Genomic DNA, 23,899 nt, shown 5'->3' on the forward strand with positions numbered 1-23,899 from the left:
CAAGCTCAGGAGGAAATCAAGAAACAAATACCATTTACAATAGTCAAAAAAAAAAACCAAATGCCTAGGAAAAAATTTAACTAAAGATGTAAAAAACTTATACACAGAGAATTACACAACACTATTCAAGGAAATCAAAGAAGACCTAAATAAATGGAAGAATATTCCCTGTTCATGGATAGGAAGACTAAATATTATTAAGATGTCTATCCTACCAAAACTGATATACATATTCAATGCAATCCCAATAAAAATCAAAACGGCATTAAGGAACTAGAAAAACTAGCTATGAAATTTATTTGGAAAGGAAAGAAGCCCCGAATAGCCAAAGACATATTGAAAAAGAAAAAGGAAATTGGAGGAATCACACTACCTGATTTCAAAACATACTACAAAGGTACAGTAGTGAAAACAGCATGGTATTGGCACAAGGAGAAACACACAGACCAAGGGAACCGACTTGAGAGTTCTGATATAGATCCTCATATATATAGTCATATAATATTTGATAAAGCCACCAAAACCTCTCAACTGGGAGAGAATGGCCTATTCAACAAATGGTGCCTGGAGAACTGGATATCCATATGTAAAAGAATGAAAGAGGATTACCATCTCACACCTTATACAAAAATGAACTCATGATGGATCAAAGACCTAAATATAAGAGCTGAAACCATAAAGACTTTGGAAAGCAGTGTAGGGAGGCATCTACAGGACCTTGTAATAGGAAATGTCTTCATGAACTTCACAACCAAAGCACGAGCAGCAAAAGAACAAATAGATAAATGGGACGTCCTCAAACTTAAAGCCTTCTGCACCTCAAAGGAGTTTGTTAAGAAAGTGAAAATAGAGCCTACATAATGGGAGAAGATATTTGGTAACCCTATTTCTGATAGGAGACTTATATCTTGCATATATAAAGAACTCCTATATCTTGAAAATAAAAAGACAAACAACACATTTAAAAAATGGGCAAGAGATTTGAACAGATATTTCTCCAAAGAAGAAATATAAATGGCTAAAAAAAACACATGAAAAAATGCTCCAAATCTCTAGCTATCAGGGAAATGCAAATCAAAACTGTAATGAGATACCATCTTACTCCCATAAGATTGCCAGCTATGAAAAAAACAGAAGGCTACAAATGCTGGAGAGGATGTGGAGGAATGGGAACACACATCCACTGCTGGCGGGAATGCAGAAGGATCCAGCCATTCTGGAGGACAGTTTGGCAGTTTCTCAAAAAACTAGCTATAGATTTGCATATGACCCAGCAATTCCACTGCTTGGCATATACTCAGTAAAACTGAAAACAAGGACACAAATCGATATATGCACACCAATGTTCATAGTAGCATTGTTCACTATTGCCAGAAGTTGGAATCAACCCAAATGCCCAACAACAGACGGATGGATAAATAAAATGTGATATATATATACAATGGAATACTACTCAGCTTTAAGAACGAATACACTACAAACACACGTGATAACATGGATAAATCTTGAGAACCTTATGTTGAGTGAAGCAACCCAGGCATGGAAGGACAAATACTACATGACTTCAATGATATGAAATAAGTAAACGAAGCTACCTCAGAGAGCTAGAGACTGGATGATAGGCTAAAAGGAAAATGGAGGGTAGAGGAAGGATGTAAGCAGACACCTACATGGGTGAAATCGATTATAAGCTAGAGGTAAGTATTTGTACAAGGAAAGGATAAAATGGGGGAATAGGGTTACCTTTGGGTGGGGCTTTGTGGGCTTGAGGGGCGTAGGGATGGGAGGATAGGTAATATTGCCCAAGAAATTGTGGGGAGGGTGGACAACATACGAACATAGAAGATTGTCAGGTATTTGGTTGAGAGTATAATGCTGAGAAAACATTTTCAAAAATATAAGGAAGGTTACCTATTTAAGATGCTTAAAGGGGATAAACTGACACAGGACAGGCTCCTAGGGAGTATGTGAATGCTCATTTTGCCATAGTGGGTTATATCATTGGATAGAGAGCCATATAATGAGAGTAAAGGTATACCCACATCCTGGGGAGGACTGATGTTCTCAAATAGAGGGAATTGTATCTCTCGAGGGAAATGGTGGCTCCCAGTGCATTAGGGAAGTTGAGCATGTCAAGCACTCAACACTGTTACAAGTATCTCTGAACATGGCCCCCTTCAAGCAATGAAGATGGACTGTCACTATGGGCACTAAGGGGAAGGGTATAGAGGTATTGAATAGATGGAACCAATGTAACTGTGTGGGCAATAGAAGTGATCCACAAGATTATGCAAGGATGGATATAAGACATGTTAAATTACACTAAAAATATATAGGGGCTGATAGGCTAAAACATAAATCATAATGTAAAACTTAAGGTAACTAAAAATTTAGAAAATTGTATAGTCTAATATAGAAACCACAAGGTAAACCCAAATGTTACCTTGTTTGAAAGCTATTGTCTCAATATCTGTACATCAGTTTCAGTAAATATAATGAATATGTAAAAAGATTATTGCTGTGGAAGGGAAAAGGGTTTTATGTTGGATATGTGGGAATACTGTATATTGCATATATGAATTACTGTGATCTAAAACTTTTGTGAAGATAAGCTTAACAATTAAGGGAAAAAAAAGAAAAAGATAGGCCGTAGACACTGAGGAAAAGATGGAAGTAGTTGCCTTGCCAATTTGCATACAGGGCAACACTTATTGCAGTGATGGAAGGCAAAAAATCAAAAACAAAGCTTTTGCATTTTAAAATTTCTTGACACCCCAATTTATTTTTACCTTAATTTTCCTAAATTAATATTTATTCTATATCTAACCTTTAAACTCATCACTATATTCCATTTTACTATTAATGGAATCTGGCAATACATTGGGCTTCATTTTTGATGAAGTTTTGGATCACAGAGAGGTTCAACCATGGCAGGGGAGGAATACTGGTGTGGGATGTTATTGATAGGGGACACATGGTTGGCAGGGAGTTCTCCAGGGCTTATATCCAGGGTATATAAAAATGTTTGGATATTTTCATAGTGGTTACAATTAAAAATAACAACTGAGGGAGTGCTGAGTTCCTAGCCAGGAGAGTTCTATCACAGTCCCTAAAGGAACAGCAACAATCCCCCAAGTGCAACGGTAAAGACCAAAAAAGAAGGAAGGTCCAACAGTGAGCCCTTGATACTAATAACTATGCTTGTAAGCCTGTGCACCTAAAATAAGAACAAGGCCTAGAGCTGCAGGGTGCCTAAGAGTTACCTCCTGAGAGTCTCCATGTTGCTTAAATGTGGCCAGTCTCAAAGCCAACCTCAGCATGTAAATGTGTTGCCTTCCCCCTAGTGTAGGACATGACTCCCAGGGATGAGTCTCCCTGGCACCGAGGGATTACTACCAAGTACCAGCTGATGATGTAACTAGAAGATGACCTTGAATAAAAGGGTCAACTCGGACCAGAAGAATATCTCAATCTACATATAATACCAGGAGTTAAAAATGCTTTTGACCTCAATAAAAGGGGGAAATGGAAAGGACAAATGAGTTTATATTGGCTATGAGTCTCCAAAAAGAGCCAGGAGGTTATCAGAGGGGTTGCCCTTATGCACACCTGAGCAGAGTCCCAGAGAGAGATAAAGTACATACACCCCCAGGTATTGGTCCTTCTGAGGGCTACAGAGACCCACAGGTTCTATGGTCATGGCAGATGGAGATCAGTGCCATCTCAGTTGGCCCTACTTTGGAGTTTGTGTTTCGGTGTGATGGAGCTGGACTTAGATGTGATTTGTCCACAAGTCTCTCTCCTGTTACTTTTACTGGAACTGTAGTTGGCGCTGGGGTTTAATGTATACCCAGGGGACCTGAATCTCTGGACTGACCGTGTGATAGCCAGGCCCTGAGGCTCAAGAGACTTGTAACTCCTACACTCTGCTTTATTGGACTTACCCCATTCAGCTAACATGGAGGTGAAGAAGGTCAACCACCGCACAAAGGAGTCAAGAGTGCCTACAACTGAAAGCAGGAGGATTGCATCCAGCATCCATGTGGAATCTAAGCCCCCTCTTGATATAGATGTGGAGTAGACATAACCATTCTAAGGTCCACAGGATGGAGGAATAGAGCATGGATTAGAGTGGACTTACTGATATTCTATTCATGAACTATTGTGATTAGTAATCAAAGAAAATGTGGCATTGGTGTGGAGAAAGTGGCCATGGTGGCTGCTGGGGGTAGGGAATAGCAGGAAGAGATGTGATGTGGGGGCATTTTTGGGGACTTGGAGTTGTCCTGGGTTGTGCTGCAGGGACAGTTACCGGACATTGTATGTCCTCCCATGGCCCACTGGGTGGACTGTGGGAGAGTGTGGGCTATGATGTGGACCACTGACCATGAGGTGCAGCAGTGCTCAGAGATGTATTCAGCAAATGCAATGAATGTCTCATGATGATGGAGAAGGTTGTTGTTAAGGGCAGAGGAGTGGGGTGAGAGGGGTGGGGCTATATGGGGATCTCATATTTTTTGAATGTAATTAAAAAAATAAAGACAAAAAACAAAAAGAAGTACATAGGGGAATGAAATAAATAAACAAACAAACAACTAAATAAAATAGAAGGCAATTTAGCATAGTCGTTCAGTCCTTGAATGCTGGATACAAACTACCTGGGTTCAAATTCCCATTCTACTACTTATTAGTTCTGTAACCTTGTACAAGTCACTTTTATCTGGGCCTTAGCTTCTCCATCTGTAAATGGGCATGGTAATAATAGTTCCTCTCTCAGTTACTGTTAGAATTTTAAAAAGAAGATCCATGTAAAATACTTAGTATAATGTGCAGCGAACAGTATGCATACCATCAATAATGCATAGGTATTATCATCATTATGCTATAGATACATCACAAAATTATTTTGGCCCTTTTGTTTGTATATTCTTATCAGCTCTTCTGTTGGCTCACTTCCTGTGTCATGTGTCAAAGGTTTGGGCATTGCCTCTAATAAGCTATTTTTAGGGATGCCGATATAAAACCAGCCCTAGGCTTGATACTCTTGTTTTGTGATTTGCATAAACATTCAAATTAACTATCTGAACAAGGCCTTGGATATTTCAGTAGTCATTTCCCATGTATTAGGTCCTTTACACTACTGGTATCATAATCTGCTACCATTCTTTTCAAGGAATCTCAACATTAGTGGTACTCACTGTGGTTTCCTTACCATAGCTCTTGGCCTTTATTTTCTCTATGTCTTTCTTTCTTTTTTTTCTTATTTTCTTTTAAATGTTACATTAAAAAAATATGAGGTCCCCATATACGCCCCATCCTACCCACGCCACCCCTCCCACATCAACAAACTCTTCCATCATTGTGGCACATCCACTGCACCCGGCGAATACATTCTGGAGAACTGCTGCAGCACATGGACAGTGGTCCACATTGTAGCCCACACTCTCCCCCAGTCCACCCAGTGGGCCACGACAGGACACACAACGTCCATCATCCATCCCTGCAGCACCACCTAGGACAATTCCAAATCCTGAAAATGCCCCCACACCGTATCTTTCAAGGTGTCCCTCTTGTGCATGACCTGTTGTCCTTTGACTTGACGCCAAGAAGCCTAAACAATGCCCTTACTGCTCCAGTGATTAAAGATAAAGGGTATCAAATGTTTCCCATCTTTTGAGTCCAGAAGATGCCAACAAAAGTGAATCTGAAGGAGAGTATGAAGCATCTTAAGAAAAGCACTATTGGGTGATCTTTGGAATAAAATCTCCCAAGGCTAAGGTTTTTCAATTAAAGTATTGATGTGAGAGAAAATTGGTTTTATAAAAAAAGGCCAACGATTGCTTTCCATTATTTCTTGTAAAAGCCCTATGGGGCTTACTGACTTTTATAAACCAAGTACCTTATGGAGATTTATCATAACCAAATATGAAGTGTTTGCTTGGTTTCCTTTTATCTGTCATCCCTAATGTTATTTCATGGACTCATCGGTAGGAACTTTAGGGAGAGCCTGGTTCGTCTTCACAGTATGCTTGGTAAAACCCTAGAGGCCCCAAGACAGTACCTTAGGCACCACTGGGGAACAGCAGACAGAGCTCCAGATACTCATGCCTTGTACCAGAGCAGCTTTACTTTTCTATTTTCTATTTTGAGCTTCTAAGTAAGATTTCATTTCAATAAAAAGAGTTTGCTGATCCAATCCTTTTGTTTTACAGTTGAGTTTTCTACCTGGCATATTTAAATTTAGAACTTTGCATGTCATTAGGGCTGACAGTTCCATCTTTCTAAGTTCTGAACACTAACCCCTAAAAGCCTGATTTCAACAGGGCTTCAAAATGCCATTTTTATTACTATTAGCACTATATTACTATTTTATCATTTGCATGTTCTTCAAACAGCAGCCAGACCCTCCTAAAACTTGTTATATCACTTGTCTGCTAAAACACCCTCAAATGATCCCCCATCTTGCCTAGGAAAGCCCAAAGTTCTTCCAATGGCCTACAAGGCCCTCCATGATCAGTGCACACAGACCCCAGCCTCTATCCATCTCATGCCCATTTCTCCAACCTCATTTCTTACTTAACTTTTCACTGGCACGAAAAACAGCGCCTGGCACAGAGTAAGCACTCAAATGTTTATAGAATGGTCTTTTCATCATCAGGATTTTAAAAATTTTTCTTCTAGTACCTATATAGGGAAAAGCTAAACAGACACTTGAGCTTCTAGAAATATATACTTTCCTAACTTTTCATGGATTTGCTCTAGAGGCTCCCAAAAAGTAGTTCCATAATAGGTTTATTATTCAGCCTACTAGGATTTGAAGAGGGGAGTTCAGTCGACACAACTTCCCCTACCACACTCAGGGACTTGACTGTCAACATGGAATTCTTTTTCTCCATCTCATTTCAAGGTTCTCTTTTATCACAAAAAGGTCAGGGGATCCCTGGAATACCATGCTGTGCCTTTCATAGAGCAAGTACCCAGACTGACAAAAATTTTAACTTTGGAACCAGCCCACGGCAAAACTCTCCAGGGTGCAGATGACAATCAGAATAGAAAGCCTTCTCAATCAGAGTTGAATCTTGTAGAATTTTTTATTTCATTGATGAAAAGAATGCAGTAAATGGAATCTATACCAATTAACACTAGGCATACACCTCTACTACCTGAAACTGCTGTTAGTTTTTGATTGGAATAAATCTTTATAACTAATTTAGGCTCATCTTTTAATTTTGTACCCTGAAATACAGACTAAGTTAACTTCTTCCTTGTGACAGTCTAGTAATGAGCATTATGTTCACTGGCTAAATTCCTTTATAACTAAAGGCCTCTAGACTCACAGGCTGCCTATACGGTCTTCAGAGACCGTGCTTTATATAGGTTTTTAAGTAAATCATAGTATAGGGAAGATAATCTAGAAAGCTGAGGTGTACAGTTTTAACACTCCATAGATTTTTCTCCCGGCACTGATAGTCAAACACTAGATAAGGAGGCCTATAGTTATAGTACTAAATTATTCTCCCCCCACTGTCGCCCTTTCTGATACACACAAAAATGTGTATCAATCTCCCCAGAACTCTGAAATGAATCCATACAAATGACAGTTGTAACCTCTGTGGTCCCACTGTCAATTATAGGAAATAGCTAATGGAACTTTGAGAAAAGCATAGTCCCACATACAGTATTATGCATCTAGTAGTTTTCCATTCATCTGTCAATTATTTTCACAAGATTAGCATTAAAAAACACAACCAAGTACATATATGACCCTCAAGCCCCCACACAAAAGTAACTTGTCTCGGTTCATGCTCAGATGACAGGATGTCCCAAGAGTGATAAAAGGTAGGAGCCAATCCCCCTGTAGCCTTTTTTCAATCATCCCATCAACAGCTCTTCATTTCTTCAACTACCTTTCTTTTCCAAAGAGGTAATGCCAAGATCAGTCAGAAAGGCTTTCTGAGAAGACTGGCTTGGATTTCTGGGTCTGTTCCAGTCGATTCAAGATGAATTGGCTTGTATCAATGAAGCGCTCAACACAGTTCACAAAACAGGCCTCAGCCCGACTGTCCAACTTTGGCCCAGGCTTGTCCATGCACTTCTCCTGTTCAGGACAAGATAGAGAATCACAAAGGGAGCTGGGAACAAAAGAGGTAGGGTGGTACTTCTTGTGGCTTACAGGAAAAACTTTACCCAAAAAAAGTAACTGATACGTTAATAGTTAACATTTGGCAGTTTACTGTATGTTGAAAAATTTTCTATAGCCTTACATTAAATTTCCACAACTCTATGGAAGACATGCTATCAATAATCCTCATTTTACAAAGATGGAAACCGTGGCACAGAGATACTTTGCCAAAAGTCACAGGACCAGAAATGGCGGAGTTGAGATATCACAAAGCAAGAAAAATGGCAAAATACAAGTGAATTCACTGAAGTTGGTTGTAATTCCACAATGCTGCTTGCATTAAAAACCTTCAAATTAACTACATAATAAAAGGTAAAAGGATAAATCATTGCAGCAAGATACTTTACAACTGAACAGAGTAAACAAAATCTACTACCTCAGATTCTGCAATCTTATGTACTTAGGTCATTAAGCCATTTTTGACTTTTTTTGACATTTTGACATTCAAAATGAATGGAAAACTATGAGTTTTCCTAAAGGGCCCATAGCTAGATTCTTAACCACACCCCCTCCTGGCCGAAATGTATATCACAGGTTTTAACACAGCCAGAGCACTCTATTCCAAGGCAGACCAGAGTCAAATAAGCATTTGTTAAGGGTTATGGTCCGGCAATATCATAAGTTTATGGGAAAGGGACTATGGAAAGGGATGACTATAAATATCTCAAGTGGTTTAAATGAATTTCCTTCATTATTCTCTGCTGTGTACACAAGACTCAGACATTCCAAGTCCAAGGAAATTTACCCTTGGCCTCTGAATTCTGTGTTTCGTGTGCCAAAGGAGGGCAGTATGATGTCCTTGGATGCCAGAACATTTTAAATCTAAACTGCAGATGCCTTCCACTCTTTTGCCAAAGTCCCCTCACAGAGCATACTCAATTCCTAACCTTCAGACCCAAAACAGCGTGATATTACACAACAGTCCAACAAGAAGGAAAATAAGTGTGTATGTTGGGAGAGATTACACCACTTTCATAACGGGCTTGAGCCACTCATTTCTCATGGGGGAAGGTGAATTCAACTGGGTAATAATCAAGGTAAACCCCGACGAGTCCAGAAACGCAGATTCACTGACTCCCTGGGACTTTGCTTCCAAAAATTTTAAATCCCGGTACTAGGGGACTCTGATCAGGCTTCGCGACCAGCATTAGGGGGCTTCTACCTCAGGTGCCTGAAAGTGTTCGGTGGGACAGCGGAAAAATGTTTTCTCTGATTCCCAGTCTTCTGCACCAACAAAGCCGAGGTCCGGATTGACAGTCCCCAGAAAAATGGAGTCACCCTTCTCTTTTCCGGCTTGGCCTCTTGGCCTGAGGAACGTGAAGAAACCAGAGAGTGCTGCCGGGTTCCCTCTCCTCCCTCTCCCGGATCCCCGACGTTGTAGCGGGTCCCGTGGGGGCAAGAACAGAGGGAAAGCAGGGGCAGGGTCCAGGTCCCAGTCCCAGGATCCTTACCCAACAAAGTTCAGTCATTTGGTGCACCAGCTGCTGAAAGCGCTGTTTCTGCGTCTCCACCTCGATAAAATGCTGCAACTGCGGGTCCACGGAGCCCAAACCCGCGGTGGAGGAAGACGAGGAGGAATCCATCCCAACGCGACTACGCGTGCGGAGACCAACCCCGCATCAACTCTCCGACCTTCGCGTGTCTCCAAGACGGAACCGGAACTACAACCCGCCGACTTAGGGACCGCCCTATGAGCGCACTGCGTCGGCGCAAGGCCGGGCCCGGAGTCCGCCCCTCCGGCTTCCTGCCCCAGCCTGGGCGCTCCCTGGCCGATGTCTGGCTTCCGTGCTCGCGCGCGCAGCTCCGCCGTGACGCCAACCTGCGCCTTCAACTCTTAACGACGTGCAGCCCAGCGCCGTGGCGCTATCCGGAAGTTACTGCTAAAAAGAAAATTGAATCAGGAAATAAAAGGAAGTTACCTCGGACCACGTGGCCCGTTCCTGGCGGATACATCTCCGCGCCTGCCTGCTTCTAAATTGGCCCGCGCTTTCCCGGCTACCAAGGTGTTGCACTGGCCCCGACTGCTCGTCCCTTTTGTCCCCGTTGTCACCCTGGGCTACTCTCCCTGGTTCTTTGATGGAGTGTCTCCCTTAAGTGAGTAGGCTCTGGCAGAATTTGTGTCCGTCTTTTCGGATTCAGCCAAATAATAATATTTCATGCCTACTGTGTGTCAGACACTATGCTTTGACTTGTGAATTCGTCTCTGATTCAGAGGCAGAATTTTCCAAGGGCTAGAGAGGTTAAATGCCGAGGATCCCGTAGAGTTCTCAATGAAGGAATATGTCATGCCAATGCCACATAATAGTTTTCTGGAAAACAAATACAGTGCTTCAGGGGCCTGCATGAATAACCAAGATAGCAGAGACATTCAAGCTTTCTAGTAATTTTATTTTATCAAAAACTCCCTCCCCTCCCATTTTTATGGCACAGCTTTATTCTTGCCCAATTCTGCCCACCAACCCCACCCGTTCTAATGCCTACCCAAAGAGATGTTGTACCCCTTGTGAGGCTATTTATAAAGCCTTCCCTCCCCAAAAATGTTTCCATCCAAAATTTAGTCCATCTCAATACTCTTGGGACATTTTCTTTCAGGGGTGGGGAACAATACCAGACAAGATAATTCCTTGGCCTTTGCTCAGAAGGCAATATCCCGGGAAACCAAAGAAGCGCATTCCTAGATGTAGAGAGGCCTTTGTGTGTTCACTATGATCACAAAGCCCCCACGGCCTGAAAGCCTGGAATTTCGTCAAAGAAAGTGAAATTGGGACTTGAGGAGAGGAGTAGAACCAAGAAGCTTATTGGTGAGCTCAGGATTCTTCATCCATGACATCCAGAATGTTGCTCAGAAGAATTCTGAAAGTGGGACGTTCATCTGCTTTCTAAGACCAAAGAAAAAGTAGAGGGTTACACAGTGGGCTAGAATCCAGAATTCAAGTGAAATGTGATGATTAAGCAGCAAATGTTTATTAAATACATACTCAAGTTTGGCAGCATACCCTGTTGATTACCAAAACATAAGAAGTAGATATTCTCCATAAAGCCTTTGTGCACTTTTTATCTTTAATGACTCGGGTTATAACCCTACTAAGAACAATTTGACTTAAAAGTGGTTAAAATGGGAAATTTTAGTTATATATATGTTACTACAATAAAAATTTTTTTAAAAAGATCAATTTGCTGATTATAACTGACAAACATTGGTTAAAATTGAGGGCAACAAGATGCATAGAGACATCGAGGGGTGAAGAATTTTCTTGTTAATTATTATTATTGGAATAATGAAAATGCTCTAATGATAACTGAGGTGATGAATGTATAACTATGTTATTGTACCAAATGCCATTTTTTATACACTTTGGATGAACTGTATGCTTTATTAATATGTATCAATAACATTAATTTGTTAAAAAAATTTTTAAAAAGCTGGTTGTTATAGTGATACCTCATGTAAATAAGAATATAGGTGATATTGCATTTATAAGACTATTTTACAAAATATAAGCACAAATATTCTAGAGAGAAGGAAACAAAATAGCAGATATGTACAGAAGGGGAAGCATGGAGAGACTGAGGGATGATAAGTTTTGTTTGGTTGGTTGGTTTTTGTTTTTTATTGCTGTTGCTGGAATAATGAAATGCTCTAAAAATGACTGTGGTGATGAATGCACAACTATGTGATTGTGCCAAATACCACTAATTGTACACTTTGGATGGATTGGTGCTTTATTAATATGTATCAAAATGTATTTGTTAAAAAAAATGAGGGCAAGTTCATTACATAATTGTACACTGATGCATTCTTATTTTGAATCCTCAAGTGAAAAATGGCTGCCAAATAAGTTTTAAGTGTTCAACATGGATGAAAGCCTATCAGCTGTGAGAATTTTTAGTTTGGCTTTAAATCTTTTTTCTATCCTCCCATATCCAAAGTTAACAAAGGGAATAATATTTCAAAACCATGGGCTGCTTCACTGGGCAGGGATCCTGAGCCTCTGGGACTTTTTATCAGTGTCTGGCCTCCAGACTAAGGCTCTTTTGGACAGCCATGGTCCATAGGCCCCTGGGTATTTGGTGGTTCAGGGCACATTCATTTCAGAATCGTCTCAATCTATCAAAACCAAAAGTTCATCAATTTCTTGATCTTTTGATTCAGTGGTTCTCTATGATACTAAGTATCAGAATTTCCAGGGAAGTTTAAAAAAAAAAAACCCAATTTTTGGATCCTGCTTTAAACATACCCAGAATCTCTAGAGATGAGGCCCAATAATCTGTACTTTTAAGAGTTCCCTAGGGGGCTATGGAGGCACCCAGGTGCTATGGTCATGGCAGATAACTCTGGAGTTTAGTGCCCTGCCAGTAGGCTCTACTTTGGAGTTTGTGCTCCCAAGTGTAACAGAGTTGGACTCAGATGTGACGTCTCTACGCATGCCTCTTCCATCCATTTTATTGAATCTATGGTTGGTGCTGGAGTTGGTAGGTGTATGTTCAAAAGACTTGACTCTCAGGGTTGCCCATGTGCCAGTTGGGTCCTGAACCTCAGAGGAGTTGTTAACACCTGCTTTCCAGTTCCTTGGACTTATTCAGGACAACTAACAGGTGAGGATAGACAACAGCCACACCAAGGAACCAAGAGAGTCTACAACTGCAAGCAAGAGAGTCCCATCAATCAGCCATATGGGATTGAAGCCCCCTCTCAATTAGAGGTAGAGTGGGCATCACCATCCCAGAATCCTCATGATTGGGGAATAATATATGGAGTAGAGTGGACTTATTGGTATTCGACTATAGACTTATTGTGATTCTAGCAATAGATGAAATTATATCATTGATGTGGAGACAGTGGCCACTGGAGTTGCTGAAGGCAGGGAGAGGGGGGAAAAGAGGTGTGATATGGGGGCATTTTGGGGACTTGGAGTTGTCCTGAATGACGTTGCAAAGATGGATACAGGACATTATATATCCTGCCATAACCTACAGAATTGAGTGGGAGAGTGTAAACTACAATGTAAACTATAATCCATGCTGTGTGGCAGTGCTCCAAAATGTGTTCATCAATTGCAATGAATGTACCACATGAATGAAAGTTGTTGTTAATGTGGGAAATGTGGGAGATGTGGGGAGTGGAGCATATGGGAACCCTTTATTTTTTTTAAAGATTTATTTTATTTATTTCTCTTCCCTTCCCCCCTGCCCCAGTTGTCTGTTCTCTGTGTCCATTTGCTGCATGTTCTTTTTGTCCACTTCTGTTGTTGTCAGCGGCATAGGAATCTGTGTTTCTTTTTGTTGCGTCATCTTGTTGTGTCAGCTCTCCGTGTGTGCGATGCCATTCCTGGGCAGGCTGCACTTTCTTTCGTGCTGGGTGGCTCTCCTTACGGGGCGCACTCCTTGCGTGTGGGACACCCTGCGTGGCACGGCACTCCTTGCGCGCATCAGCACTGCGCATGGGCTAGCTCCACATGGGTCAAGGAGGCCCGGGGTTTGAACCATGGACCTCCCATGTGGTAGACGGACGCCCTATCCACTGGGCCAAGTCTGCTTCCCCCTTTATTTATTTATGTAACATTTTATGTAATCTATGTATCATTTAAAAATAAATGAAAAATGTATTTTTAAAAAAGAGTTCCCCAGGGGGAAGCAGATGTGGCTCAAAGAAGTTGGGCACCTGCCTACCACATGGGAGGTCCTGGGTTTGGTTCCCAGTGCCTCCTAAAGAGACATGCAAGATAGTGAGCTGGCGCAATGGGCTGGTGAGGCAAGCCCATTGTCATCAACAAGATGACACACCAGATGACACAATAAGGAGACAAGAGAGATACAACAAGCAGGGAGCAGATGTGGCTCAAGTGATTGGGTACCTCCCTCCCACATGGAAGGCCCTGGTTTGGTTCCTGGTGTCTCCTAAAGTAAAAGAAGACAAGCAGACACAGAGAACACACAATGAACAGACACAGAGAGAACACTGCGAGTGCAAATAATGAGGGGGGTAGGGATAAATAAATAAAATAAATCTTTTTAAAAAATCAGTGTAAAAAAAGAGTTCTCCAGGGATATTTGAATTGTTCTGTACGATCTTCCAATGACTGATACAGGCCATTATACTTTTTTTTTCTCAAAACCTGTAAAATTGTGCAGTGCAAAATGTAAACTACAATGTAAACTATAGACCATGGTTAATAGCAATGCTTCAATATGTGTTCCTCAATTGTAACAAATGTACCACACTAAGATGTTAATGTGGGAAAGTGTGATGGGGTAGGGGTGGGCATATGGGAATCCCCTATATTTTTGATGTAACATTTATGTAATCTCCTTTAAAAATAAAGAAAACAATTTTTAACGAGTTCCCCAGTGTCTGATATGGATCCAAGTTTGGGAGTCATTACTTTAAATAGGCTGGGGAGAAAATGCTCACCTGAAATAGTATTAACTAGCAGAGTGAGGGTGCCCTTGTTGTGAAAGAACATAGTCATTTCCCCTTAATCCTGCATCACAGTGGGGAAAGAAGGAAAATAGCTCCAAGGGGTTCTCCCTTTCTCCACACTTTCTTCGTGACCTCTTGTTTGTTCAAGGGAAAGGAGCCATACTCTGACTCTAGATGCCCACTTTCCACCTCACCAAGAGGGCTCCAGATTCATGTATGCATTTGTCGGACACTATCTTTCCATGTTTCTAGTGGGGCAGAACTCAGGGCTGGACATTGATTTCCTATGAGAGATTTAAGTTGCCAAATAAAGGTTGTCAAGGATCTACTGAAAAGTGGAGACAGCACCTCTGAACCCAAGATGAGAGTAATGAAACATTTTAGTAATAGTAAGAGGCGCCTTAATCCCAAAATACCACATCCACCCACATAGTCCATCTATTTTGTTTTGTTTTGTTTTTTGAGGTACGGAGGCCTGGGATTGAACCTAGGACCTCGTATGTGAGAAGCTGGTGCTCAACCGCTGAGCCACATTGGCTCCTCTGAGTTGGTTTTTTCGTTTGTTTGCTTGCTGTTCATTTTTTTGTTTTTAGGAGGCACTGGGAACTGAACCTAGGACCTCCCATGTGAGAAGCAGGTGCTCAACCACTTGGGCCACATCTGTTCTCCCATCTATTGTTTCTTAAAATCTACCTATTTTAGTTCCCTTTCAGGTTAAAAACAAACAAACATACAAAACACACACACACACACAAACTCACTTAGGACCTCAGCCAGAGGTTGGCAGCTAATAAAGTAGATGAAAGGACCAATGGCTTCCAAATGAAGGAACCTTTTCTTTCATAATGTCCATACACTTGTCTGGGTGCCTTTAGCAGCCTGCTTATGGTAGGTGACATGGCTCCACAACACTCACTCTTCCTAAAACTGAGTTGGTGTTCGGTCTTCTAATAATACTCTAGTGAGACTTGGGGTTGGCCTGAGAAAGCCTGAGGCCATCGAAGTATGTGTGGATGTAGGGAATGTGTGCAGCTATCAGTTTGCCCAGCTGGCCTGCAGTCATGGAGAGTGCAGACTGGGTGCCTGGATGGTTACATGGGAAAGTAGGTTCATAGAAATGATCAAAGAGGTCGCAATAAAACACTAACCTCATGCCAGCAGCTGTACATGATGGTATATACCCTCTCTGAAGCCAGATGAGGCCTGTAGAGACGTAGACCTTGGGCAATGTGTTCAGCAGTCTCACTGTTAGTAAATCTCTCATACGGCATCTTTCCCAGAGAGTAAATTTCCCACATTAAAACCCCTAGAAGAGAGGGAAGATGTACTTAGTTGGTTTTCAGTCTTATCAGATAATAAGGGCTCTAGTCCTTCTAGATCAACCTCAAAGATCAAAATCACCTGTCGCCCACTCTGGGCTTCTTTGCATTTTGTATAAACTTCTGCCCTAATTCTGAACAACTGGATGGTGGTCAGGGTTGCACTAGATTATTAGCTCCTCTGGAGGAGAGACAGCATTTTATTTGCCTTTGTAATTATAGGGTCTGGCAGAGTCTCTGATGCATGATCAGCATTCAGAAAATGTCAACTAGTGAGTGAATTGCTTCCTCCAATATACTGTAAATTCTAAGAAGGCAGGGACCAGGTCTAGTTTATTATTTTTATCCCCAGCAAACCTTGTGGCATCTGATACATCACAGGCACTCACTAAGGATTCAATGAATGAGAGCAGGAACAAATAACAGTCTCTCTGTGCAGATTGCAAAGTGTGAATTTTCCCATTGCATTCCTCTTCCTCTGACCTGTGTTAACTGTATAATCTTATCCACTTACCAAAAGCCCAAATGTCAGATTTGCTGCTGAACTTGCTATACATAAGGACTTCTGGTGGAGACCATCGAACTGGAAATTTGGAGCCTACTGAGCTTGTGTATTCATCATCCAGGACATACCTGCAAGGGATTCAAGACTTGTTACACTTAGGATTTGGTGAGCTCGATATTTGCTTAAATTTTCTTTGCACAGTCACAACAGCTGCACAGATATATGCTTATAGGTTTTTTCAAAAGGCTCTGCTACCAAACCAGTGTCTTTTACAAATGTTATTTTAAATATTTTTCTGTTTTTCATATCTGATTTAGCTTTCCTAGTTGACAATATGGTTACAGGAAGAATGGTGCTAAATAAGATCTAATAGGTGCTCCCTTCCTCTTTTTCCTTCTCTGCCTTTCCCTTCTCTGCACTTCTACCTTCCTTCTTTCTACTCTGCAGTTACCTTCTATTCTGAGTAGGAAAAAAGAATGGATGGGCAAGGTCATCAAAATGTGGCATTGGTGTGGAGAAAGTGGCCATGGTGGCTGCTGGGTGTGGGGAATGGGAGGAAGAGATGAGATGTGGAGGCATTTTCGGGACTTGGAGCTGTCCTGGGTGGTGCTGCAGGGACAATTACTAGACATTGTATGTCCTCCCATGGCCCACTGGATGGAACGTGGGAGAGTGTGGGCTATGATGTGGACCATTGACCACGAGGTACAACGATGCTCAGAGGTGTATTCACTAAATGCAATGAATGTCTCATGATGATGGAGGAGAATGTTGCTATGGGGGGAGGAGTAGGGTGAGGGGGGTGGGGGGTATATGGGGACCTCATATTTTTTTAATGTAATATTAAAAAGTGAATAAAGACCAAAAAAAAGATGAACAGATCAAGATAAGCAGATGTAGCTCAACTGATAGAGCATCCATCTACCGTATGGCAGGTCCGGGGATCAATCCCCAGAGCCTCCTGACCTGTGTGGTAAGCTGGCCCATGTGCAATGCTGCCATGCGCAAGGGGTGCCCTGTGTGCAAGGGGTGCCCCATGCATAAGGAGTGCACCCTGCAAGCAGAGTCGCCCCATATGAAAAAAGTGCAGCCCACCCAGGAGTGGTGCCACACACGGAGAGCTGATGCAGCAAGATGATGCAACAACAACAAAAAAAGAGATGCAATTTCCCAGTGCCGCCGGATAATGCAAGCAGATACAGAAGAACACACAGCGAATGGACAGAGAGCAGACAACAGGGGGGAAAGGGAGAGAAATAAAAAAATTAAATCTTTAAAAAAAAAAGGCAAGGTATTGGAAAAAGAGCCAAAAAAAAAAAAAGGGGGAAAGGGTAAAGGGAGAAAGGAGAGGGCTATAACAACAAAATGAATGGATGAGAGAACTGAATTAAATAATACAGAAGAATAGGGATTGAGAGATGGTGGAAAACACTAGAATGGGGGGGAAGGGAAGGAATAAAAACTATTATGTTTCTTATGTTTGTACTGTGCTATTTTTACTTTTAAAGGGAAAGATGAAATAGGCATACTCACCTGGACAGGCCAAAGTCAGATACTTTAACAACTCCTTGATCGTTTACCAAACAGTTTCGAGCAGCCTGTGGTGCAATAGATCCCAGTGAGACTCTGTCCCTGGCTCACAGATTAAAGGCACAAAGCTTCTGCCAGGGAAGCCTCATGTCTTTTGACTACAGACATCTTACCACCTAATAGGAGTCAGCTGATGCCACTGAGAAATTTGGATGCATTTTTGCCACATGTAAAGCAACCTGCTCTGTAGTCATAAGTAAAGCTGAGGACATGAAGAATAATTTCATTCACATGGGCAATTCCATGGCACCCATCCCTTCACTGAAATGCTGAGTGAATTAAGGGAAAAAGAAAGAGAAATTTTTCTTTTCTGCTTTTTGAGCCTCAGCCTGGCTTAAACAAATAGGGGTACAAATTCAGATGCTTCCAGGAACTGGGCAGGCAAAGCAAACGAGCGAAGTGAGGTGGGTGGAGATTGCAGTAAACTGGAGCACACACACTTGGTCTAAAGGAGGCTCTTCAGCTCCAGCTGACTGAGCATGCCCTTTGAGAAGATGGGTCCAGTGTTACAAGATGGTCCAGATGCTCAAGAGAAGGTAGACATTCCAGTTTTTAAATGTGAAATGTCTCCGTTTAAGTGTTTGCCAATACAAAACTATTTAAAAACACACACACTCACACATATGCAAGTAAGCCAAATGCACCCACTGGCCACTAGTTTGTTACTCAGATGTAACAAAATGATGGCTCTTTGCCAGGATCAGTCTCATTGGGAAGTACAGGGTTGTCCTGCTGAGACCAGAATGGCCACTAAAAGACCCACCATTTCCTCATGGGGGATAGGAGACAGGGTTGGGGGTGGAGGTGGTAAGTGTTTACCCCAGTGGTGACCTGGTTAAGTATCTCTCACTATGGCAGAACTCATGGACTGGAGATTGGAGATACTTAACCAGCTCACCACTGGGGCAGAGGCACAACTAACATTGAGTATTTTCTAGATAAACCTGAAATAATGGCACCATAACCCTCCCCATCAGTGCATGATATATCTTCCACTGCTACTTCCACCCCCTCAGCCCTTGGCCCCATGCCAATCCTCATGAGGTCCCACCAGGTCTCGGTGAAGGAACTGCTTTGACTCCAGGTATTCCATGGCTTCACAGACATCCTTGCACATCTCCAGCAGCTGCTGAGTCTGGAAGCGATGGCGCATCTCCCTCAGGTAGTTCAGAAGGCAGCCATTTGCCATGTATTCAGTGATGATGAAGATAGGACGTTGTTTGGTGCAGACGCCATACAACTGCACCAGCTTCTCATGGGAAAGATTCCTATAGGAGAGCAGCAATGAACCAGTTCTTCCTTTCAGGCTCTACATACTAGTCATAAAGGGGCTGGGGAGGAAAGGAGTTGGCCTAGGAGTAGAATACCAGATTAGGGAACATGGTGGCAATTTAACTTTCTTCCTTCCTACCACAAACCTCAAGTGCTTAAATGTGGGGGTAAGCAGGGATTTGGAGTCCATCAGTAGAGAAGGAAATAAGTCCAGGATGAAAAGAACACTAAGGCTAAATTAGAACCAGTCTTTCTTTTGACAGTCTCATTTTCTACTCTACTCCAAATGCTACTGAGATGGTACACACCCATGATCAACACAATTCTCAACAAATATCTAAGGCAGAAAAATGATTACCTTAGCAGTTAGGACTCCCGAAAATCAAAGGTTGACCTCAGGCCCTGGTCCCCCAATTTTCTCATTGTAAGTCACCTTAAACCACAGTGTAGAGTCCTGGCAATTCCTAGACTCCAGTAACTGGACTGAGAGCTGAGTTTGGGCTGTAACTCACATCATGACTTTGGCTTCTTCAATGAACTCATCCTCAGACATGGAGCCTTCTCTGATCATCTTGATGGCCACATCATACTGGCCTCTCCATTTCCCATACTTCACTACTCCAAACTGTCCAGTCCCCAACTCTTTCAAGAATGTCAGGTCCTTTGGATCGATCTCCCAAGATCCTATAACAACAAAGTTTGGTGTGATTCTTTTTTTGTCATGTATGTATAATTCCTACAATAGATAGGAATCTCTACTGGGGGCAGAAATAGGACACTTATTAAAAGGGAAGTTCTCAGGAAAACGAATACATCTTTGCTCGTGGGTAAATCTCACAGACAGGGAGTTACTCATTGGAGGAATCTGGGAATTTTAGGTACAAGTGGGCCATAAGGCCCAAAGGTAGACGAGACAACCTCCCCCAATCCCTTTATGAGCCTATGTTTTTGCAGTCCCAGTAGAAACCTTTAGAAGGAGATAAACCATAAAATGTCTTTGCTTGTCTCTGTGTTGACCTTCCTGAAGGCAGCTGTTGCAGAACACTCTGCAAGGGCACTCACTGAGGCAAGGTCTAATGGGGTCTGCCAAAGGTAATCCTTACAACTGACCAGCCCACCATACCCCTGAGAAATAAGCAGTTACCATAGCCCAGGCCTGCTGTGGAAGGTGCATTCTTGTTTTGTTGAGACACTGGATATTTGAGCCTGGATATGAGTCCTGAAATGTACAGAGGATCATGATGTTGGCGCATCATGGGGTGAGGCCTCGCACACCCTCACTTAAAGCCTCACAGTTCCAATGTGAATCTTTCTAGTACATTTTGAATTCTAGAAAATCTCCAGGAACCCACATTTTTCTAAAAGTTTCTCCTCTCACAAGAGTTTTCAAGGACAATAAAAATAAAATGCTACTTGAAACATACACACACACAACCAGCTAAATATACCCCACCTCCCAATGCAGACTTAGTTCAAATCCTACCTTCTCAGTGAAACTTTGCCCATGTATTCATGCCCTCACTTATCTCCCAGTTTTTAGAATTTCTATACTATTTAGTTATATACTATTTAGATGTTTTCTAACCTGTATATTCTTTGAGGGCAAGGACCTAGATTCATAATTATCTTGTGCTCTTCTCTAGTATTAAGGAAATTGCTGAGCACACAGTAGGAACTCAATAAATACTTGCTGACTGATTAATTACCAGCCTCTTCTATGTCTTTCATTAGTACAGAGCTTTTAAATCAACAGATCAATCACCAAATAAGATGTCCATCCCTATTTGGCATAAGGTCTGCCTTTGATCACCTCTTTACTTGACCTCTATCCAGCTAATTCACACTATCCTGTGAGGTATATTCTTCCACACACCACCTCATCCTCAGTTGCTTCTCCAGGTGCTTGTAACACTCTTCTTCTCAGTGACCCTAGAACTTACCTGCAGAGTTATGTTGATGGTAGTTAATAAGTTCAGGGATGGTGCTGAATAGGTGCTTCTCAGCCAGGTAATACTGGCTCTGAGGTGTGGAACACACAACATAATGGCGTATCACCCCTTGAGGGTCCCTGAAGAAGTGGATATTTAGTCAGCAACTTGGGGACTTGGGTCAGTAGAACCCAAGAAGTGAGGTGGGATGAGTTTCAACTTGAAGGGACAGAAGAAGGGCACACCATTAAGGAGGTGATGGGAGGACAGCCCTTTCCTTGGTCCCCAGTGCCTTGGAGAAGTAGCACTTACCCTGTAGATTTAGCAAACACAGACACAGTATATTTTCCAGCTTTGCTGGAATCTCTGACAATGAAACCTCCTTCTTTCCCCTGAAACAATGAAGAAAAAAAGCTGACTGTAGGTGAAGGTGGTTCTTGCACCTGCATCCCACCTGTCCAAACATGAGAGAAACTAGAACAACCCATTTTTACTGCCAAGTTACATACTTGAGCTGCAGTCTTAATGCTTTTGGTACTGAAAAGTGTATTTGGTATCTCATAGGATGGTGGCATTGGTACCACCTTGCCTGGAGGTGGTAGGCAGCAGCAGGTCCTCAATTCAGGATCCTTGCTTATTGGCTGCACAAGAAAAATACTGTTTGTCTTCACATTTGCTTGGGATGGGTCCCACATTTACCTCTTGCTTTAGCAGTTGCTCAGCTTGACTCCGAGTCATATGCTTGGAATACCACCTATAAAGTGAGAGTGTTTGAGTGACTCCTAGGCCTTGTGGTAAGCGGCTGGGAGGTTAGAGCACCTTCCAGCACTGTCCCTGCCAGTGATTCAATCAATTCACATAAACCCTATTTGTTGAGTGCCTATCATATCTATGCAGAGCACACTGTGTCCCTTTCCCAAACCCAGGTTAGCAGTGAAGATATATGGACATAGAGAATGGAGGGTGAAGACAGGCAGGAAGGCAGCAGGGGATTGCAAGGAAGTGATTAGGGACTGGGGCACTCAAAGGACAGCCCACTTCCATGATTGGGGGGAAAAGGCAATACTCACTAGACATTTGGCATTTTTACCCTTTTCAAACGTTTCCTATCAGGCTGTCAACTCTTTTTCTTGTGATGTGGTTCTTCTGTATTGGAGGAGGGGTGACCTTGCCAGCACCCATAAGCAGAGTGGGTTTGGGATAAGGGTAAGAAATTGGCACTAACTTGGGATGGTGGCATCACTTGGTCTAGTTGGCTCTGGTTTTAACATATCTTGAAATTAAAATGTTGAAAGTATAAAAAGATATATACAATATTTTGTTCCTCCTGGAATTGTGAACTGGGAGCACAGCATACTCACTCATACATTTCTATGGAATCTTCTGCTTCAGTGACATAGTTACTAGGGATATAGCCTTCCTGCCTGTAGAGGAGACAATGTGGTAGATCATCCAGCATCTTATCGTTCCCAGGGAGAGAAAGACTCATACCCATATCCCTGGGATCAGAACTAAGCTATACATATGTCGATCCCCTCCCTGAAAGAGGATCATGTCTCTTGTGCAAGGTTAGGTAGGTGAAGTGTGTGTTTCATCTTCAGATGTGGCACACATGAGTGCCAGACCCTACAGGCTTGGAGTGGGGGCAGAGGCCATGTGAAGAGAAACACACTGGCAGGTGCTTGGTGGGATAAACACTTTGTGTGGGATAAACAGTTTCTGATGAGGACACTGAGTAGGGGAATTCCACTGTAGGATTTTGCACGTATAGGGTGGGTGGGCAAAAGGCTCAGGAATGGCTTGCACGCGCTCACCCATTTTTATCACGTGCTCTCCACCAGGGTAAATTGCTCTCCTCTAGGATAAAATACTCTTCACCCTTCTGCAGTTGTAGATCATTCGCATTCATTGGCATATAATCATAAAGGGCAACAACCTTTTTCAGCTCACTTGAGACGGGGGCTGCTGTTGGCTCAGGGGGCAGTGGCTTTTTCAAGATCTGTATAGATAGGAGAAAAAGCAGAGAGATTTGATTGCTATAAAGCATTCTCATGTTCTCCACCCCCCTCCCCCGCCCTGGGTTCTCTGACTTACCAGAGACAGCATTCTAACTGAAATCAAGCATAATATACGTTTTTCTTTTTAAGCATTCATTTAACAAACATTTTATGTTGAGGTTCTCAACTTAGTGCACCTTAAAATCACCTAAGGAGCTTTTACAAGTCCTGACTCCCTAGCCATCTCCCACACCAATTACATAAAAATCTCTGGGAATGGGACCCAGACTTCCATGTTTTTAAGCCGCCAAGGTTTAAAATACCATATACATCCAAAGTCAGGAAACCTGCTTGGCACTAACTTAATAAGTGGATCTAAACACTGGTTTCCTTGTTTGTAAAATGAGCATAATACTTGCCCTCCTTACTTATAATATATGGGAAATGGCTTTTCAGATCTCAAAAAGTAACCCAAAAATCAAGTTTTAAAGTAAAACATTAGTGGGAGAATCTAGGTATTAGATATATATGGGTGTTCACTTAAATTCTTTCAACTTTGCTGTATGTTTGAAATTTTTCATATTAAAATAGGGAAACTGATAAGCTTTGTTACTATGTTTCAAACAGGTTGATTGGAGTAAATTGTTGCCAAGAGCTACCTAATAGGCCTCTATCTTTTCATTGA

The 23,899-nt window shown here is 42.1% G+C and overlaps 2 protein-coding genes across 3 annotated transcripts in view; both read right to left on the reverse strand.

The window, feature by feature from the left end:
* Positions 1-7,072: 7,072 nt before the first annotated feature.
* Positions 7,073-9,859, reverse strand: TIMM8A (translocase of inner mitochondrial membrane 8A). Its single transcript, XM_004447574.5, has 2 exons — positions 9,634-9,859; positions 7,073-8,098 (listed from the first exon to the last, which is right to left on the reverse strand). The coding sequence occupies exons 1-2, from the start codon at positions 9,763-9,765 to the stop codon at positions 7,937-7,939; spliced, it is 294 nt and encodes a 97-aa protein (XP_004447631.1). The 5' UTR covers positions 9,766-9,859; the 3' UTR covers positions 7,073-7,936.
* A 690-nt stretch (positions 9,860-10,549) lies between these two features.
* Positions 10,550-23,899, reverse strand: part of BTK (Bruton tyrosine kinase) — a 37,976-nt gene continuing 24,626 nt past the window's right edge. For both annotated transcript variants that reach the window (XM_058291326.2, XM_058291325.2), the window contains exons 8-19: positions 23,032-23,216; positions 22,579-22,641; positions 21,917-21,971; positions 21,530-21,609; positions 21,230-21,357; positions 20,434-20,508; positions 19,802-19,973; positions 19,069-19,285; positions 17,961-18,025; positions 16,437-16,555; positions 15,752-15,909; positions 10,550-11,061 (exon numbers count right to left, since the gene is read on the reverse strand). In XM_058291326.2, the coding sequence (XP_058147309.1) occupies positions 10,990-11,061; positions 15,752-15,909; positions 16,437-16,555; positions 17,961-18,025; positions 19,069-19,285; positions 19,802-19,973; positions 20,434-20,508; positions 21,230-21,357; positions 21,530-21,609; positions 21,917-21,971; positions 22,579-22,641; positions 23,032-23,216 (1,389 nt within the window). In that variant the 3' untranslated portion in view covers positions 10,550-10,989. The remainder of the gene's footprint in view (positions 11,062-15,751; positions 15,910-16,436; positions 16,556-17,960; positions 18,026-19,068; positions 19,286-19,801; positions 19,974-20,433; positions 20,509-21,229; positions 21,358-21,529; positions 21,610-21,916; positions 21,972-22,578; positions 22,642-23,031; positions 23,217-23,899) is intronic.

This window comes from Dasypus novemcinctus, chromosome X, assembly GCF_030445035.2.
Source record: "Dasypus novemcinctus isolate mDasNov1 chromosome X, mDasNov1.1.hap2, whole genome shotgun sequence".
In the NCBI taxonomy this organism is placed as follows: domain Eukaryota; kingdom Metazoa; phylum Chordata; class Mammalia; order Cingulata; family Dasypodidae; genus Dasypus; species Dasypus novemcinctus.

Bases quoted from the DNA above. Each gene is read 5' to 3' on its own strand.
- TIMM8A (XM_004447574.5), bottom strand. From the start codon at position 9,765: ATGGATTCCTCCTCGTCTTCCTCCACCGCGGGTTTGGGCTCCGTGGAC. The intron at 8,099-9,633 runs GTAAGGATCCTG...TGTCCTGAACAG, and splicing joins AAATGACTGAACTTTGTTGG to GAGAAGTGCATGGACAAGCC.